The sequence below is a fragment of the Balaenoptera acutorostrata genome, chromosome 5, assembly GCF_949987535.1.
Source record: "Balaenoptera acutorostrata chromosome 5, mBalAcu1.1, whole genome shotgun sequence".
NCBI lineage: Eukaryota > Metazoa > Chordata > Mammalia > Artiodactyla > Balaenopteridae > Balaenoptera > Balaenoptera acutorostrata.
In genome coordinates, this window is record NC_080068.1 from 71655886 (window position 1) to 71675257 (window position 19372).

General features: G+C 44.8%; 1 protein-coding gene across 3 annotated transcripts in view; it reads left to right on the forward strand.

Annotated features, from left to right (window-relative positions):
- TEC (tec protein tyrosine kinase) overlaps positions 1 to 3987 on the forward strand; it is a 143917-nt gene extending 139930 nt beyond the window's left edge. For all 3 annotated transcript variants that reach the window (XM_057547443.1, XM_007180765.2, XM_057547444.1), the window contains exons 16-18: positions 1832 to 1950; positions 2034 to 2191; positions 3368 to 3987. In XM_057547443.1, the coding sequence (XP_057403426.1) occupies positions 1832 to 1950; positions 2034 to 2191; positions 3368 to 3451 (361 nt within the window). In that variant the 3' untranslated portion in view covers positions 3452 to 3987. The remainder of the gene's footprint in view (positions 1 to 1831; positions 1951 to 2033; positions 2192 to 3367) is intronic.
- The last annotated feature ends 15385 nt before the right edge of the window (positions 3988 to 19372 follow it).

The following is a 19372-nucleotide window of genomic DNA, read 5'->3' on the forward strand; positions in this document are numbered from 1 at the left end:
AGGCACAACACTAGAGATTGAACCCTTGCAGAGGATGACATTACCCATGTGAGTCCCTGCCCACGTGCAGCTTAAATTCAGGAGGCGAGAGAATCATAAGACCTGAGAACCACTAAGAGGGGAGAGCACAGAGCGAGGTGACAGAGCAGGGGTCTGCAAACCTCGGCTTCTGGACCACATCTGACCCAACACTTATGTGTGTATGGCCCGTGAGCCAACCACGGTGTTCACATTGTTTAATGGTTGGGAAAAAAAAAACTTTAAAAATATTATGACATGTGAAAATTATCTGCAAGTCAAAAGCCAGTGTCCATAAATAAAGTGTTAATAGGACACAGACTCATTCACAGATGTGCTGGCTGGCTGCTTTCACTCTACAGAGGCCTGCAAAATCTAAAACACTCTTTGTCTGGCCTTTTACAGAAAAAGTTTGCCGACCCCTGTGATAGCGATAACTTGGGGCTGGTGGGGCGGGCGGGTACTGAGTGATGGCGCGGGGCAGGGGTGACGGTAGCGACTTCAAATCTGGTGCCTCTCGAAGGCCTCTTTGAGACCAGGATATCTGAAAAGAGACCCAAAAGGCAGGAAGTAGTCAGTTAGGTGAAAGTCTGAGGATAAAATATTCCAGGTGGCAGAACACCGAGTCCAAAAGCTTGAAATTTGGGATGAGCTTGACCTGCTCAAGAATCAAAAGGGGGTCGGGGTGGTCAGCCCATGGCCAGCATGAGGAACGGTTATAAAGGCAGGCCAGGCCAGGTCTCACTCCTGAGGAAACTCGGGCCGAGGGAGGTTAGAAAGCCATTGCTGTCCGAAATGGGACCAGAACTGCTGGCTGTCAGGGCAATAAGGACCCAGTGCTCTTTGTTTGTTTTCTGTGAAGATATTCTGTATCGAACAGGCAAGGCCTCCAATTTCAGGTTTGATTTTCATATGTTTGGCTTTCAAAAAACCTGTACTTTTGCATCAGCTCCTTTGAAACACTCATTCTACACTCAGTTCAGACTCCCCTGACTGACAGACGCCCATGGTGGCACTGTCACCATCTTTGTCTATACAGCAAAGGAAGTTTGTGCAATCATTTGAATATTTTCCCATGGAGCTTGCAGAAATTAACCTGGTATGTTCCTATAATACTTAAACACCTTCCTCTTGTAAATACATACTGAACACATTACAGAAAGGGCTGAAGAACCCATATTTAGCACCCCAATTAAGATCCTCCCCAGGGGTAACCAGTGTTACCAGTTTGTGTGTGTCCTTCCAGAAGGACATAAGTATGCTCCCATAGAGAAATTACATAGTATTGTTCTGAGTGTGTGTGTGTATAGAGGATGGACGTCATGGTATATACCTATATACACCACCATGTGCGTACATCATTTTGCAGTTTGCTCTTTTTATTTGCTATAGTTTTAAGTTGTGCTCTGTGGAATCATGGGGGCAAAAGCACATGTGTTCCAAGTGCTTTGCACCACTTCCTTTAGAGCAGCTCTGCTTTAGATGTTTTACATGTGGGGCCTTTGGGTAAAATTTCTTGTTTAAAGAACAGAACTGCTTCTTAAAAAGAAAGTTTGCAAAACTCTTTTATTGTATGCTGCCTCCAATGCCTTATGAAAAAGAAAAACAGAAAAGTGAAAGCGCAGATAGAATGTCACAGTGCATCCGTCTCAAGCACTTAGAGGAAGAGGGCAATTGCAGAGGCGCGGCTGCAAACAGCCAGCTTCCACCGGATGCCTGTTGGACTTCAGTCAACTGTGCTTTTGATTTTAAGGGGGAGAAAAATTAAAGAACATGTACAAAATACAGACCGTAACTCAGTGTCTTACTCTAGGTATGTTCTGGATGATCAGTACACGAGTTCTTCCGGTGCTAAATTTCCCGTGAAGTGGTGTCCACCTGAGGTGTTTAATTACAGCCGCTTTAGCAGCAAATCAGATATCTGGTCATTTGGTAAGAGCCATGCTCCATTTCCCCTCAACTCTGCCCTGAAGAGGAACTGAGTGCATCGTTTGGCAATCCTTCTCCTCTTCCAGGTGTCTTAATGTGGGAAATATTCACTGAAGGCAGAATGCCCTTTGAGAAAAACACCAACTATGAAGTGGTAACCATGGTTACTCGCGGCCACCGACTCCATCAGCCGAAGTTGGCGTCCAGATATGTGTACGAGGTGATGCTGAGATGTTGGCAGGAGGTATAACATTTTTCGGGTGCTTTTTTCTTCAATCTCTAAAGCATTCAGGGATCTGGGCTTGGTCGATTCAAACTGTGTGGTCTTTATAGCCTAGTGAATGAGCGCATGTTTTATATGATTTCTAACTCTTAAGCAGGAAGCCAGTCTTCTCAACTCAGTCTGAATAATGGGAAGAAAATGTGAAGAAGTGGAAAACACTAATAATTAAGATAGTAAATTCAGGCTGCCGCTCCCTTCCCAAGTGGGGCTCCTGCCACAGTCGCCTGAGCTGGGGACTCTGGGGATAAGCCCAGAGAAGTAGCTGTTCTTTCAGTGGATCTCTAGCGTTGTCGAAGTATTACTCTTTCACCAGAGAAGTTTTTTTTCTCCAAGCCTCAGCTTCCTCAGGTCATTTACTCTCAGTCGTTGGAAGTTTTCCTTCGCCCCATGTTAAAATGTCACCTCATAGAAGAGATTAGACACCAAAATGACTTTTGAAAGATAACAGTAACATTAGCTCACAGGTATGATGTGCTAGGCACTGTGCTAAGTGCTTTCAATTTAGTTCTCAAAATAACCCTTAAAAGTGTGGATACTTTTACTATGACCACTCTGTGGATGAGGATATCAAGTTGTTGCTTGCCTAAGGCCACTTAACTACAGAGAAGCAGAGTCCTGTCTGACTCCAAAGCCCATGCCCTGGTCACTTGCTATAATGCCTCCCAAGAGCATTGATTGGCCTTCTGGCCAAGAAGTGGTGCTAGGGGGAGTGGGGACAATGTGAGCAAAGGTAGGGTGGTGGTAATGAACTTGGTGTGTGTATACAAGGGTAGAGATTGTTCTGATTGAGCATAGGGCCCATGTGAGGGTTTCTGTGGGAAATAAAACTGGGTAGCAAGGGCCTGGGGGAGGGGCAGGTTATAGAGGGCCCTGCGAGTTAGCAGGACTTGATTTTGCAGGCAGTTAGGATCTCTGCTAGGTTCTTGAATGGGATGCCAAAGCCATGTGGCAGAAAGGTTAGTGTAGCAGCAGCACATGCAGGATCGATTAGACCTGTTTGGAGATGCATGTGTGTTCCGGCCCCGAAGCAAGGAGTCCCTTACTCTGGTATGCAATGCTATCTGAGTTGGAGCAGTGAAAAATCATTTTGGGGATGGATTCTGGAACCCACAGCTTCTACTTGATTTTGAATTGTAGAAACCAGAGGGAAGGCCTTCCTTTGAAGATTTGCTGCGCACGATAGATGAACTAGTCGAATGTACAGAAACTTTTGGAAGATAAGTGCTGTGACCGGATGATGTGATGGCTTCCAGATTCCAAAGCACGAGGAAGAAATGGCACTTTGTGGCAAACTATTAATTTATTTAGCACTTGAACGTGTAGATTGTTTTACTTATAAAGTGGAAACACCTAAAACATTTGCTTCTAGACCAGCCGTAGCTCTGTGACCGAATCTTCTGGATTATGGAAATGCTGCCTTAGACATGATGGTTAAAAGCAGCCACTTTTATTCATTCCACAAGTACTGGAGTGCCCACTAAGTGCCAGGCACTGTGCCCAGGCCCCACGGTCTGCCCATTTTAGGGGTGTATGTAGGGTCATGTTAGCCGGTGCCAGTGGAAAGCCAGGGTAATTGGGGGGGAAAGGGTGTCCGAGCCACATTCCATCCACCCCTCTCTTCCCTGTGACTTCTACAGAAATCTGGGCTGGGGCATTGTCTAGAATATGGGTTCCGGATGGATCAGGAACCCACCTTGGATAAGTACCCATCTTTTGTTTTGAAACATCTGTTTTCAAGACTGCCATTAGTATTACATTAAAACATATTTGTATGCTGCACATATTGTAAATATATATAATATATAAAGTTATATATTTATAAGAAACATGAGTCGTCTTTTTTTTAATTTGATTTTTATTAGAGTGTAGTTGATTTTATGAGTTGTCTTTTAATTGAAATGTTTAATTCTGTAATATATGAGCCAACCCTCTTAGGACTAGGGATTTTACCTTACAGCCGTCAATTCCTTTTCCCCTGAGGATCAAATATTCCCTACTGAAGAGAAAAATGTCCGGACCCTTCTATCACTAAGGCCCCCTCCTCACCTGGGTAGCCATGTTTGAGGTGCCTGTCCAGCTTAAGCCCCCAGCAGGGGCTGTGTTTGGGCTAAGTGGACCTGCCCACGGTATCCACAGCTAATTGGAGTTGGATGGAAAATTGAGCCTAGGGGCAATCGATCAGTTTCTGTGTCTTAAGAATCTGCCCCTGGACATAAATGTGTGCTCTGGAGCAGAAGGGTCAGATGATGTTCACCATAAAGGCCGTCCCAGCTGCACACAAGACCCAGGAGCAAGCCAAGTTCTGGCGGAATTCAGGAAGCAGCCAGGAAAAATGGAGAGCATGGCGTCTGAGCTGTCTCCCAGATGGCTTTCAGGAGGCCAGGTTGGACTTGGGTTCCTGCATCAGAGAGATTGTCTGTTATAGCTTCACAGTAGACCCTGCAATTGAGTTTATTTGAGTGGGTTTCTGACCCTTATAATTTCTGACCAGGACACCATCTGAGTTAGAACCTCATTTACTCATGAGCCCAGGGAAAAGGAAGACAGTCTCCATCATGAAAGCAAGGCCGTGTATCGCCCCACACTGTATTGTTGGTTTTGTGGGCATAGAAAGCCCAGGAAGACACAGGGCTTTTCTTCGGGAGTTCGTCTGCTCTGGGGGACCGTGGTCTCCCCCATGCTGTGGAGCATTGTGTGAACACTCTTTACGTAGCGTTCACATAAGTAGTTCTTATGTGAAGAAGCTACTTAACGCCCAGCGACGAGTTGTCTCAGTCAACAGCATCCCACAGAACATTCTCCAGGAATAGCTGACGAGGTTAAACCACAGTGTTGCCAAGGAAACAGCTCACAGGTGGGCAATGCTGGGTTCAGGAGTTTACCCCCATGGTTTCCCAAGCAAGTAACGGGCCAGAAGTTGTGCCCATGGCCTCAGAATAGCACAAATATTATTCCCTGGCTGCCTGTTTCCTCGAGGACCCCCTGTAGACCTTGGGACATGAAAAAGGCATCTCTGTGGTTTGTGTTTGAAGCACTAAGAAGTCTTATCCATTCACGTGGGGCCCAAAGGAACCTGTGTAGAGCAGGACTCAGGATCCCAGAGGATTTATTATGGCTCTTGCTTCCGAGAATGAGCTGAGGCCTCTACATTTGATTCTTTTTAAGCTACATCCTCAAGGCCCACTTCCTCTACCATCTTCAAGTCTCATTAACAAGGGAGTGGCTTCTTTTGTCACATGCCAGGTTGTTGGGACCCGGATAGCATGTCCTCTGCATGTGACTTCTTATTTCCCTATGTTTCCACTAAGGATCTAGAGGCAAGAACAGGCAAAGTCAAGGTGAATGACCCATCTACCCTCTTTTGTGGATTGCACTGGCTTGAATATTATAGCAGTGGTACTAGAACCATTTAACTCACTAAGTGCTTTAATGGTTAAAAAAATTATTATACAAGCTGCGTTTATGGAAAATCAAGACCTTTTAAGGGACACAGGCAGTGGCTGGCTTCTCTGAGTAGCACCTTCATATGACCATGGAGAATCATCTTTCCATTCTGGTCAGTTCATCCCCTGAAGGCTGTCTTCTATCCTTCCCTGTCCCCCCCTTATAATGGAAAAAAATAAAATATTTATCCTAAGCCTTGTCACAATCTGTTTGCCACCTTCCTTCTCATCTTCCCATTTAACTGTACCCCCATCACAGAAATATACACACCTGTTAACTGAATTATAGCTCATTCAAGGGGTTGGCTGTATGCGAGCTGTACCCTGCTATCATTGTCATAACTTTCTCCTTCCTTCGTCTCTCACCTTGACTCCTCCCGCCCCTCCCAGCCCCATCCCATACTTCCCTTTTGACCTTGAGGAACTGTGTTTAAAGTGCTAGGTGGCTTTGAAGAGAGAGGAGAAAGTATAGCCCTTGCCCTAATAGTTAACGTATACTTTTGATGGGAAAACAAGATTTGGCAACATTTGGGAATATTTTCTTCAAAAATCTTTAAATATTTCACTAGAACTTAAAAAAAAAAGTTTTTATATCAAACCATAGCTACAGCCAAAGGAGAAGTAAAAATAGAAGAATCCACCCAGAATGTGTAAAGAGATCTTAATCTATAAAGCAGGAAATAGGAAGGGCAACGTGAATCTGCTGTGTCTTCAGTGCAGTGGTTCCCTTTGGTTTTAGTTACTTTTCGTTTATTTTTCAGTGGGATGAAGTGAAACTCCTAAGTGCGTTTTTATTGTTGATGTTGTTGTGTTTGTAGCTCTCGGCCACGCCCCAGTCACCTGGGGATGGATTAGTTTTCCCTCCTGCCCAGCAAAATAAACTTTCCTCATATGGTGCCTGAAGTGTTAGTACTGAGTAGGAGGACAGAATATTCTAGACGTGGTACTTCAAAACTTACAATCTAATTCTGTTTCTACCACTAACGGTGTCCCTTATCTTATCTGTGCCTCCAATTCTTTCTCTGTCCAGAGAGAGCAATTTGAGTTCATGCTCTTTTTAAGGTCCCGTTTACCAAAATCTTGTGATTTCTTGAAAATGGTGTTTGCTGGAGTCACCCACGCACTCGGGAATGAAGAACTAATAGCAGCTACCCTCAAAGATCTGGATGTAGATTATTGAGCTTTCTCTTATATAGGCCATCGGGCTGTCATTCACACACTTCTCTGAGGTTTTTAGAACAGGAAAATAGGTGGGGTTAACTTTGCCTGTGAGAAACGTCTTGGGTGAGCTATGATTTCAGTTAAAAGTTGTGTTTTTGTGACAGGAGCATCGCTGAAGACCTGAAGGCTGTTTTGTTTGCTCCCCGCACAAGTGCAGCCATGATTCTTTCCACCTGTAAGTAAGATGGCTTTGTCCTTTATCTTCAGGGCTTGTTCTGGGCATGGTACTTAGTCTTGAACGCCAGAAACTGTGAAGTGTGGAAGATAATTTCTCCAGATGTTGTGACAGGGTTTTGTTTGTTATTTAAATACCCATGATGGTGATGTAATTTTAGAAAATGTTCAGCATTAAGAACACAAAAGAAAACAAAATAGTGTCCTTAAATCTACCTGTGTGTGTAGAAATGCAATCAGTTTGAAAAGTATTTGTATGTAGAATATTTAGTGTAAAGAACTGAGAGCAAAAGTCTAGGAGGCCAAGTTCCACTTCAGGATTTGCTGCAACATTAGTGGGTCACCTTTGGTAACTTCTTTAGATCAGGTCCCCATCTGTACAATGGGCACTCTCTTTTTGCCTACCTCCCAACAAGATACTATAGAGAAACAATAGATTAAAATGACAGGCTCTTCATGAACTTAATTTTGGAGTTGCTTTGGAAGACTATTCAGTCCCATGTACAAGTTTGGAAATGCTTGTTGATTTACCTCAAAGACTCAAGAGAGCCTTATCATGCAAATAATTAAAAATCAGGAAGAAAAATACTGATTTTAATTCTGGATGACTATGGAAACAAGCTTCAACAAAGCTCAGTCACATCAGAATAAAGCAATCAAGGCCACTGACAACAGTTTTTGCACTTCTGATTTTTAAGTGGCATTAGGAAAAATTTTTTGCAATTTTTAAATATCATGTGTTTAAACCAAATCACCTCATAGGACCCAACACTTGTTGGTAGGATTCGTAAAAAATAAACCAGGCTACTCCACTTGTACCTACCTGAATTATAACTTACAGTCTGGGTCCACACATAGATCAAGACGGGGTGCCCATTATCAGAAACACAGGCCAAGCAGAGCAAAGCAGAAAGAGCTAAGAAGCAGTAACCCATGTCCCCACCTCCCCCAACGGCAGGACAAAGATGAGCAGTGACTTAGTAAGAACCTTTCCATTAAAAGCCGTGTGGGCATCTGTTCTTCATTTCTCCTGAGGTCAGAACTAGAGAAAAGGCTGTAAATGGTAACAGGAAGGATTCAGCTATATATAAAATAAACAGTGAGGGTTGAGACAAGGGTTAGATTGCCCAAAGGATTGAATAAGAGACCCCCTATTAGTGGGGATATTTTGAGGATCATTCTGTCTGGCCTGGAAGGGCATGGGTTTGATGAACTATCGCTGTCCTTTCCAGCTTCTGATGATTTGATTCAACGGTAAGACTCACCTGCTTATCTCGCCCACAGATTGCACTTAGATGTGGCTCCATTTTCTCTCTTTCTTTTTTTTTTTTTTAAATTAATTAATTTATTTTAAATTTTTGGCTGCGTTGGGTCTTTGTTGTTGCACACGGGCTTTCTCTAGTTGTGGCGAGCGGGGGCTACTCTTGGTCGCGGTGCGTGGGCCTCTCACTATCGCGGCCTCTCTTGTTGCGGAGCACAGGCTCCAGACGCGCAGGCTCAGTAGTTGTGGTGCACAGGCTTAGTTGCTCCGCAGCATGTGGAATCTTCCCAGACCAGGGCTCGAACCCGTGTCCCCTGCATTGGCAGGCGGATTCTCAACCACGGCGCCACCAGGGAAGCCATGGCTCCATTTTCTTCGGGGTAAAACAATGAGTGTTTACTGTTAACCAGAGAAAGCTAAGAGGTGCCCCAGGGTGTGTTACTACTAATCAAAAAAATGTTTATAGCTGTTTTTCGGGCCAGAGTCATTTGGGAAATACATTGGTTGTTTTAAGGGCTGTCATAGAAGTCTGGCCTCATAGGCTGCTGTAGGGCAGGAGGAGATCCTTGTGGAAGGTGCGATATTGATCTTACTGACTGGTAGGCAGAGCCTGGGAGTGGTACCAGGGCACTGCTCCTGTGAGGGTCAGTTTGTGAAACACAATTGGTCGTTTCTCCCAAATAACCCCTGCTCTGAGGACAGACCCAGCCCAGGAGAATCATTTAGGGGACGGGGACCAGGGAGACGTGCTGGGGGTTCGAAAAGCTGACTACCTCCCTTCCCTCCATCTCATCATCACCTAATTTCTCTGTCTTTTCTTCCCAACTTATAAAGTAGAAGGAAAAATAATAATTGGGTGGTTCTTAAGTGTTGGTGTGCCTGAAGTGTGCTTTAGGATACTGTTCAAATGCAGTTTTCTGGACTCATGATTTGATCTGGGGGGTGAGGTAAGGACCCCTTGGTTACACTGCCTTTCTTGGGTCTCTGCTTTCAAAGCCCTCTCTTATTCCTTGTGTGTTTGAGTCCCACGCCAACCCCTTTAAGTTAGTATCTTCTGTTATTTCTTTTACAATTAATACAGAGATAACGAGGGTGGCTGCACAGGCATCTCTAAGGTGGCCCCAGTGATGTCCCCCTCCAGCTGTCCACACCCTTGCACGATCCCTCTCCTTGGGTACAAATGGAGTATGGTAACAGGGATGGATGGAGTGTTACTGGGAGGTTAGGTTACAGCAGACTGTGGCTTCTTCGTGCCCTTGGGCTCCCTTTCTCCTGGATAACCTGCTGCCATGCTGTGAGCATTCTCAGGCAGCCTGTGGAGAATCCCCATCACCAGGAGCCGTGCCACCAAGGCCAGCAGCAGCCATGTGACTGAACTTGAAAGTAGATTCTCCAGCAAATCCCAACTCCCCTTTACTACAATTTCGTGAGCTTCATGAACTTCTCAGTTTGATTCAGAGGCGCCCAGTTAAGCAGTGCCTGGACTCCAGACCCACAGAAACTGAGATAGTAAACAGTTTCTGCCTCTAGGTTTGGAGCGAATTTGTTTCCAACAATAGATACCTAATTCAGTGGCAAAAGCTAGGAGAGCCATGGACCAAAAAAAGACTTGGCCACTTTTACTACCACTTTGCCTCAGGCTGGAGTTGGTCCCCTTTCTCAAAAATAGGTTCAGTGTTAATATGGACACTAGTATATGTGTCTTTCCTTTTGTTTCTAAACCGCTTCACTTCTGTACCCCTGCAACTGCCTGAAACCTGTAGCAATAATGCTAACAGCAGTCACCATCTGGAACTGCGTCTGTGAGGTTTCCACGCCTTCTTGTGTGTGACCGGCAGATGCCCCTTCTGTGCAGTGAAGCCCACTGGCTGGCATCTGTCCCCTTCCTGCCCTCGGGGGGCGGGGTTCTGCCCAGTGCTGGCTGCCAGCGGGTCTGGTGGCCAAGCACCTACATCCCAAGCTGGCCAGGTGTCTTGGTTGTGATGTCTGTGAGCTGCTCGTGAACTTGGAGCTCACGGGCCACAGTCTCCTAGGAAACACTGCTCTGAGACCTGGGGTTGGAGGAGATGTGGGCAAGATGCCTGCAAAGTCCGCCTCATGCCAGCTCAGGACTGGGAAGGAATAAAATTCCTGTGTGGAACAAACAAGGGCTTCCGGTGCTGGAATGTTTGGTGCCCGGGGCTTTGCTGGCTGAAGCTGTGAACAGAGGAGCCATCAGTCTTCAGGGAGACTCTGCCTTTCCCTTCAGCATCTTTGCTCCTGGGACCCTGTCTCCCCTGGTGCCCAGCGCCCTATGCAGCTCCCCAGGCTTCCGGAGTCTCTGCACCCTTGCCCCACACACAGCACCCCTCAGGCCCAGCCAGGCCAGCACCGTTCTCCTCCTCCACCCAGATTATCGGTTACTGTCCCATGAGCTAGCTGCCTGTTTCCTGTTAGGAACCAACAAATCCCTAATGGAGTTGTTCCCCTTACTTGAAGGTTTCACAGACAGGATAATGTCCAGAAGCCAGTTTCGGATCTAATAATGGGTTGCTAACTTATTTTGTCCATACATTCAAAAACACTAACATCTCTGATGACTATCATTTCTTAGAAGAACGGACATTTTAATATCAAAAGGAAGCACAGTGTTCTTTCAGTAATTCTGTTGAAAGGAGTGCCCTTTTAATATCAAAGGAGGCACACACACAAAGCAAGGATAATTTAATGCTTCAAATATATAAAGAGCATAAATTCAGAATCAAGGATATCTTTAAAAAGTTTTTTAATTTAAGTTTTATTTTATATTGGAGTATAGTTGATTTATAATGTTGTGTTAGTTTCAGGTGTACAGCAAAGTGATTCAGTTATACATATTCATGTATCCATTCTTTTTCAGATTCTTTTCCCCTGTAGGCTATTACAGAATATTGAGTCAAGTTCCCTGTGCTATACAGTAGGTCCTTGTTGATGATCTGTTTTATATATAGTAGTGTGTATATGTTAATCCCAAACTCCTAATTTATCCCCCCCCCCCCACCTTTCCCCTTTGGTAACCATAAGTTTGTATCAAGGATAACTTTTTAAATTGAATAAATGTTTCCGTGAAAAACTCAGTGTATTTCTCTCTCTCTCTCTCTTTCTTCCCCCTGTCCTTCCCTCTCTCCCCCTCTCCCTCTCTTTCTATTTTCTTTTCTCTCTTTCCCTCACTGGTGTGGATTCTTGGTTTGGTGTACAGAAAGTCTTTTCTGGTGCCTGCTTAGAGGTAGAAATTCAGGTTAAAAAAAAAGCTAGCTATGTGTCACACCTCCCAGATGATATGGTTAAGTCCATTAACATGTATCTGGTCTTCAGAAGTCCCTTAAATAGATCTAGTGGTGGGAATTTATTACAGTCATGAGGAGGTTTGACCTTTCTGTAAATTTCTGGAAAAAAAATAAGGCGCTTCTTGTAGTGAACTTAGAGGATCAGTTCCAATTGCCCAGAGCCATTTTTCCAAAGCCACAGGTTTTCCAGACTTTTCCATTCCCTGAGCCCTTCAGCTGTGAGCGCAGCTGCCCCGGAATTCCTCGTCCTAGAACCACAACCTGGATTGTGTGCGTTGGGCCACTAGCTTAGTCTTTGGCTCAAGGCAGTTCTTGAAACGAGCCAGTTATTCATGTTTTCAAGTAAAAATCACCGGCCTTCTGCCAGTTATTATAAGCAAACTCAGGAGGACTGAATTTCGCCTGAAGCACTGATTCACAAGGAAACTCTGCCATCGTAAATGCCAGGGGATGAACGTGAGGTTACACAGATATAAAACTGAAAACATTCGAAACGGAGGGAACGCCACCAGCTTCGCTTCCCAGACGGCGGTGACCCAGCAGCCCTTCAGCTACCGTTCATCTGCAGGACTGAGAGCGGCGGCGAGCTGTTCGGAGAAGTGGTGCTTCTCCCACTCGCTCCCTTCCAGCGCCCCCTGGTGGAAACCCGTCCGCAAGCCGAGCCCCGCTGCAGCCACGCACACACGCAGAAAGCTGTTAGGAGACCTGCACGGGCGGGAGAAGGGGGAGCAAGCCTTCCCAGGAGAGTACGCGAACACTAAATAAAATAAGAGGTTCGACTCCCTTACCCATGAGGGACGTGCCAGTTCCTAAAGGTCACGGAGATTACGCCGGGATGTGATGCCCTTTTCCTGATTTGCTGGTGCAAGATAGATAATTAAAGATATTTGCTGGGGAATAAGAAGCAGATGAAAAGACTAGCGCAGATGTAAGCCTGGGAGGGGAAGCTCTGGCTCCTTCCTGCGATAATCCTCCACCGTGAATATAACCTTCCAGCAGGCAAATAGTCATTGCCCATCTCCGGGGCATTTTAGGTTGTCTCTGGCAAAGACCAGATATGCATGAGTTTCTGCCTTCATTGGGGATTTTATAAAGGCGAAAAAGGGCTTTCTCTCTGCAGGTTAGTGAGAAAAACAATTCAAAGAATGGCTTCTGTAACCACAGCAGGCGTGTGGCAGTGACTCTCCATTTACCCACTCACCTGGAAGACCTGTGATGCTGTAAATAGAAAATGACCACAAATCTAATAATCATTGCTATCTGCTTTGGCAGGAATCAATACTTCAGTCTGTAAATAAAGAGGCCTAGTGTCTTGAAGAGTCATGCCAAGCAAGGAACACCAGGAAGCTGTTTGGCTTTCACAGCTTGTTTTCTACTCACTCATCAATTATTTATTGGGCAGCGACTAGTTGCTAGCAACTGTGCTGGGCAGAACTGAACCATAAACAAGGCAGAGGTTGTCCTCGCTGCTCACAGCTGTTCTTGGTCTTCAGGGGAGATAGAACAAAACCGTGTCATAATTAAAGCTGTGGCAGAGTAGTACCTTTATTTGAAGGCAGTTGTCTTTGCTACTGAATGAGGACAAATAAATGCTTCTGAAAAAACTTCCTCCTAAATTCCAGGCTGCAGAAGAGAGTAAAGATAACTGAGAGATTGCTGTTGGGTTTATAGTCCACTCTGTTGGTGTGTAGTCATGTATGGTAAATTCAGTGAAGTGGGGGGGGGAGCCTTTTCCTAGTCCCCAGATATCATTCCTGCTGACAAATACCAGCAATTTCTCTTTGGAAGTTCTATATGTTTAATTTAAGGTATAATAATGGTTAATTTTATGGGTCAACTTGGCTGGGCCATGATGCCTAGGTAGTGGATTAAATGTTACTCTGGATGTTTCAGTGAAGATATTTTTTGTGTGAGATTAACATTTAAATCAGTGGATCTTTAGTAAAGCAGATTACCAGACATAATGTGGGTGGGCCTCATCTAATCAGTTGAAGGCCTTAATAAACCAAAGACTGACCTCCACTAAGCAAGAAAAAAGTTGGCCAGCAGACTGCCTTTGGACTCAAACTGCAGCTCTTCCCTGAGTCGCCAGCCCACCCCGTCAGATTTTGGACTCACCAGCCCTCACACTTGTGTGAGCCAATTCCTTAAATCAGTTTCTCTTTCTCTCTCTCTGATCACTGCGACAAATACAGGTGTCATGCTTACAAATATGAAAATGCCTTTAAAAGAAGCACCGCCGTACATGTTTACTGTTATATCAGTTTACTATCATATCATTTTCACCTTGGCAAGACTAAGCTTCAGAGCATCTCCGGAGTGCTGTGTTGATAGTGGGGAGAGGGCCCCTTAGAGTCCTGAGCGGGGTGAACAGGGGTAGAGAATGGGCTCGGAACACAGGAGTTGTGGGGTTGAAGGTCAGCTTTGGCTTACTTGGCCTTCTTCCCATTTTGTCTTCATTGGGAGAACCATAGTGTGCTTCTATCTGTTTACCTTAAATCTACTCTTTGAATACACAATACATACTTGCTGAATGAGTTCTAGGGAACTGAGTGAGGGAAAAGGTCAGACATTAAATGAGTAACTGCTCTGTTCTAGACATTTCATCTCCACTGTCTTACGCTATCTTCTCATCCACAAGGACTGTCTCATTATTATGCTCATGGACTCAGCCAAGCTCTGTGGGCTTAAATTCAATCTCAGCTGCTTTTTAGGTATGTAGCTTTGGACAAATGACTGAACCTGTCTGTTACTCAATTTCTTCATCTGTGAAATGGGGATAATTTCAGGACCTATTCCAGTGTGTAGGGAGTGAGTTAGTATAGGATAGTAAGATCTTACTGTAGTCTCTCCATATGGTAAATGCTTTGTTGGTAGCAGTGGGGAACTGCCTTTCCTAGAAGGTAGGTTTTATTTCTAACATTTTCCAGATGAGGCTCCTGAGTAATTGCCCCAAATCATACTGTCGCTACCAGAAAATGGAGTCGTGATCTGACTTCAGGTTACCCTGACCCTAGTGACTGCTCAACCCCATATGCTGTCCTTATACAGAAAAAAAACATTTGAACACCAGGTTTTAACCATTTCATTTAGCATCTCGTGGATTGATGCTTGATTTTGGATAAGCTGCCGCTGCTTTTTCTCCTTCCCACCTCCTTCCTCCTCCTCTCACTCCTCCTACTTCTCCCTCTCCTTCTTCTTTTTTACTATATCTGGAACAAAAGGTTAGACTTATGACCTACTACAAGCTCCGGAAGTCTGTCTTCTTCAACTTTACTGTTCCACTTAGTCAAAAGGACGTGGTCAACCTAGCTTTCTCTGCGGCCAGCGTCGAGCTGTGAGATACCATGTGGTAGAATGAGTTACTGACAGATAGAGCCTAAATGTAACGTGATGGTGTAGATATTGGGGAGGCGTTATTTAACAGCTATCTATTGAGTTCTTGCCCTGTACCGGGCTCTGATGCTGGATGCTATGGACAGGACAAAAAACCATGAGACTCAGACCGTGAAATTGAAGAGTTCACAATCTAGCTCAGTGGTTCTTAACAAGGGGTGATTTTTGCCCATAGGGGACATCTGACAATTCCTGGAAACATTTTGGTCTTCACACCTGGGTGGGGGAGGTGGGTATTAGAGGAGTGAGGCGGCTGTTGGTACTGGCACCTAGTGCGTAGGGGCCAGGGGTGCTGCTCAACATCCTATAATACATGGGACAGCTCCCGCAGCAAAGCACTCATCCCTCTAAGGTGTCAATAGTGGTGAGACTGAGAAGCCCTGTGAGAGATGAAGGCCGCACAAAGAAAAGTAAATAACCATTGAAGATGGTACCTCATTATGAGCCACAGAGCAAGACAGATAACAGTGCTTTGGGAGCCGAAGGAAGATTAGGTGGGAGTGGATTGCAATGGAAGCCTTTTTTAAGCCGGGGGCAGAAATGTGCAAGGTGTCTGTGAGAACAGTGAACAGAAGAATAGAAGCTGGTGTAATAGGAATTGGTGAACACTAAGAATCAGGGTGGGGCTGGCCAGATTACGGAAGGCCTCGGAAATAAGGAAAGATATAATCTTGTTGCCATATGTAATTGAGAGTCTATTTTATTTTGTTAATTTAATTAAAGGAGTGAAGGAGAGAGTAGGGAAGGCTGACAGCTGGGGGAAGAATGGTCCAGGCAGAACAAAAGCGAAGAGCCTTGGGTGAGAGCAGTCCTGGTGCAGAAGCACCGTGGGGGCAGTGTGGATGGGGTGAAATGAACACAAGCACATCGGAGAGAAGGTGAGAGGCACCAGGAGGCCAGGTCCTGGACGGTTTAAGGACGATTGTGAGAAAATTGGCTGTAACGCACAGTGAAATGGAGACCCATTGTGGGTTTGTGAGACAGGGAGTAGCATGATCTGATCTAGGTTTTAAATTAATTACTGTGGCCGCTGAAAAATCAGCCATAAAGGGTGGGGGGGATGGGATTAAGTGTAGAAGCAGAAAGAAGTTAGGAGGCTATTGGTATAATCCAGATAATGGAGACTTAGACCTTGGTAGTAACAGAAGGGTGGGGAAAAGCAGTAACATTCTGTGTGTGTGTGTGTTTTAAATTGCGGTGAAATGTAATTAACATAAAATTTACCATTTTAACCATTTGTAAGTGTAGAGTCCAGGAGCATGAAGTCCAAGCACATTATTGTACGATCATCACCATTACTCACCTCCAGAACTTTTTCATCATCTCAAGCAGAAACTCTTGGATACAGTTGTAAGGAAGAGTCAGCATGCTCTCCTGATGGATTGGACTGGGGTGTGAGAGAAAGAGAGGAGTCAAAGATAACTCCAAGATCATTGGCCTGAGCAGCTGGAAAAATGGAGTTGCTCTTGACAAGATGGAGAAGAGTGGATAGACAAGTTTGGGTTGGGGAGGAAGAAGAGAGGAGTTCAGATTTCTTCCTGTGAATTCGAGGTGTCCACTAGACATCCAAGTGGAGAATTTGAGAGTGCCTTTGGCTAAGCAAGTCTGGAATTCATTGGAACTGGGGTAGAGGTGTACATTTGGGTGTCATCAGCAGATAGATGGCTTTTAAGACACAGGAAGGAATGAGATAATCAAGGGAGTGAATAAGGCCAAGTAAAGAAATCAAAAGCTTTGGGGCAGCCTAGCATTAGACCCAGTCTAAGAAGTTAGCGGGGAGGAGAAGAAAGCAGTAAAGGAGACTGAGAAGAAGGAAGACCGGGAGGACATAGTGTCAAATGCTGCTGAGAGCACAGGTAAGATGAGGCCTTAGAATTGACCATTGTTTATAGCAGTGCATAGGACCCTGGTGACCCTAACAAGAGCAGTTTTGGGAAGTAGTGGGATCAAAAGCTTAACTGGGATGGGTTAAGAGAAAGTGGGAGGGAAAGAATTGGAGGCAGCAAATACAGACTGCTAATTACTATAAATGGGGAGCAAAGCTGATGGAAGAAATAAGATCAAGGGTAGTTTGTTTTGTTTTGTTTTTAAGGGGTGAAGTAGCAGTATATTTATATGCTATTGGGAAGGATCCAGTAGAGCGGGGGGAAATGGTGATGTAGGAGAGGGAAGGAGTATTTAAAATTTTTTTGAATTTGAATACCTCTACATGGGACTTTGACACAGCATTTTGCCACAGTCCATACCATACTCTGCTTGCTTCTCTCACTTGTATAACCTACATTGGACTTCACATTTCTTGGCCTGGACGGATGCATATCTGTACGGGGCTCTAAGGCAACACTAGAGTAAATCGGTAAGAATGCAAATTAGAACCACTCCTGCCAAGGTAGACAGAGCCCCCAAGTGCTAAAATACCCTGTTTGGGGGGAGTGTTTTTGGCAATTTGCTCATGCAGAGGCCACCAGATGAAAACTGACAGTCAGAAGCAGTTGAGATCCAAAAGCCTAATAATACACAATGTAGTGAAGATTTGTGGAACTCTATTTTGGTCCCTGGAAGTCAACTTTGTGTTTCTTGGTGCAGGCTAAGGAAGAAAGTTATTAAATCAGGGGTGAGTGATCTCACAGCAGTGGGAACAAAAGTGAATCTTTGCCTGGGCTTGGACTGGAATTGTATCTCCAGAGTAGAAATGAGATGTTTACCCCTGGACCACCAATGTGTCTGTAGCCCAAACATTGAATAACGGCAATATCCAAACTGGAGAAAGGCAAGTAACTAATGCATGGATCTAGGTTTTGAAGGTGAAAGGAAGAGGAACCAGTATATATTGATTACTATGTTGGATATCTTTATTCTTATCCACCCTATTCTACCCTGTGGGGATTAAATGTGGAAGCCAGCCTCCATCGTGGCTCAGTGAGCCTGGCCTCTTGGTATTCATTCTTCTCCACCTTGCACTCTATCCTGGAAAAGTAATCTATAGGGCTTGGTTCAGCATGCTTCTGAGCCGTCTGGCTTCTGGTTACATTACACCCATGGGGAGCCCTGGAAGGAAGCTGTGGTGAGGTTACCTTGAACTGGCTGTGTCCCTCTACAGCAGATCATTGCTCCTGTAAAATGGTCTCTGCTCTACTTAACTCTCTCACTTTCCTGGGCCTTTTGGACATGGGGATGGTGACAATTCCACTATTGCTGGACCCAGGTGTCTGCACATTCTTTATTGTTCTTTACCCCCTTCTACACCTTTGTAATTAGTCTCTTTGTAAATAAACCCTTCTAAAAGTATTCTAATTTAAGTATGTCTTGTTTTATATTATAGGCCTGACTGATACCATAATTGGTATCATAAATGGCTCTAGGAAACAGAGTCAAAATTGGATCTGGGATTTATTTGGTCATATAGTTAGAGGTCCAGGGATAGGCTTATTGCTGGGAGAAATAACTCAATTTTCCATTACTCCAATTATCATTGGTGGTAGCCTGGGATGAAGGGGAAAATGTTGGCTATATATGGAGCCTCTGAAAGTCCCATTGTGAGAATCACAGCACAAACCCTCAGAAATTTGGAGTAATGACTTGACCCTGTGCTGATAACTATTTTTGATTTTTTTTTTTTTTGGCCACACTGCACGACACGCGGGATCTTAGTCCCCCAACTAGGGATTGAACCTGTGCCCCCTGCAGTGGAAGTGCGGAGACTTAACCACTGGACCGCCAGGGAAGTCCCCACTATTTTTGATTTGAAAAGTAGCTCCTGGCTTCCTACTGGTGAAGACTGAATGCTCCAACCATGCCATGAAATGTTTATGTGATCCAAACTGAGTGAGCCTGTCATGAGCTGTGTTATCTGATTCACTGAACCAAAAAATTGGGCATGTGTAGGAGTAATCCATAATAATATGGAAATGGTGTGTGTGAAAGTGGGCCCCCGTAGATCCAGAAGGCTCAAGAAAACTTCATGAGCAGGTGACATTCACATAGTACCTGTTCTTTCTGCTTCTCCTTCGACTCACACCCAAGACCGCAAGAGGAATTTCCCATCGGGCCTGATTTACAGATAGATCTGCATCCCAAACCCACATGAGCAGGAAATGAACAGCCATCATGCTACAGCCCTATTCAGAGGTAGCCTGAAAGATGGTGTTGAAGTAACATTCTCCTTGAACTTCAAGAAGTACATCAGTTTATTCACTTCATTAGGGACAGTTAGTCTGAGGCATCGATCTACATTGACTCATAGGCAACGGCAATAAAGTTAGCCTGCTAGTTCAGGAACGTGGAAAGAACAAGATTGGGAGGTTGGTGAAAGATCTGGGGAGGAATGTGTTTGAAACTCTTG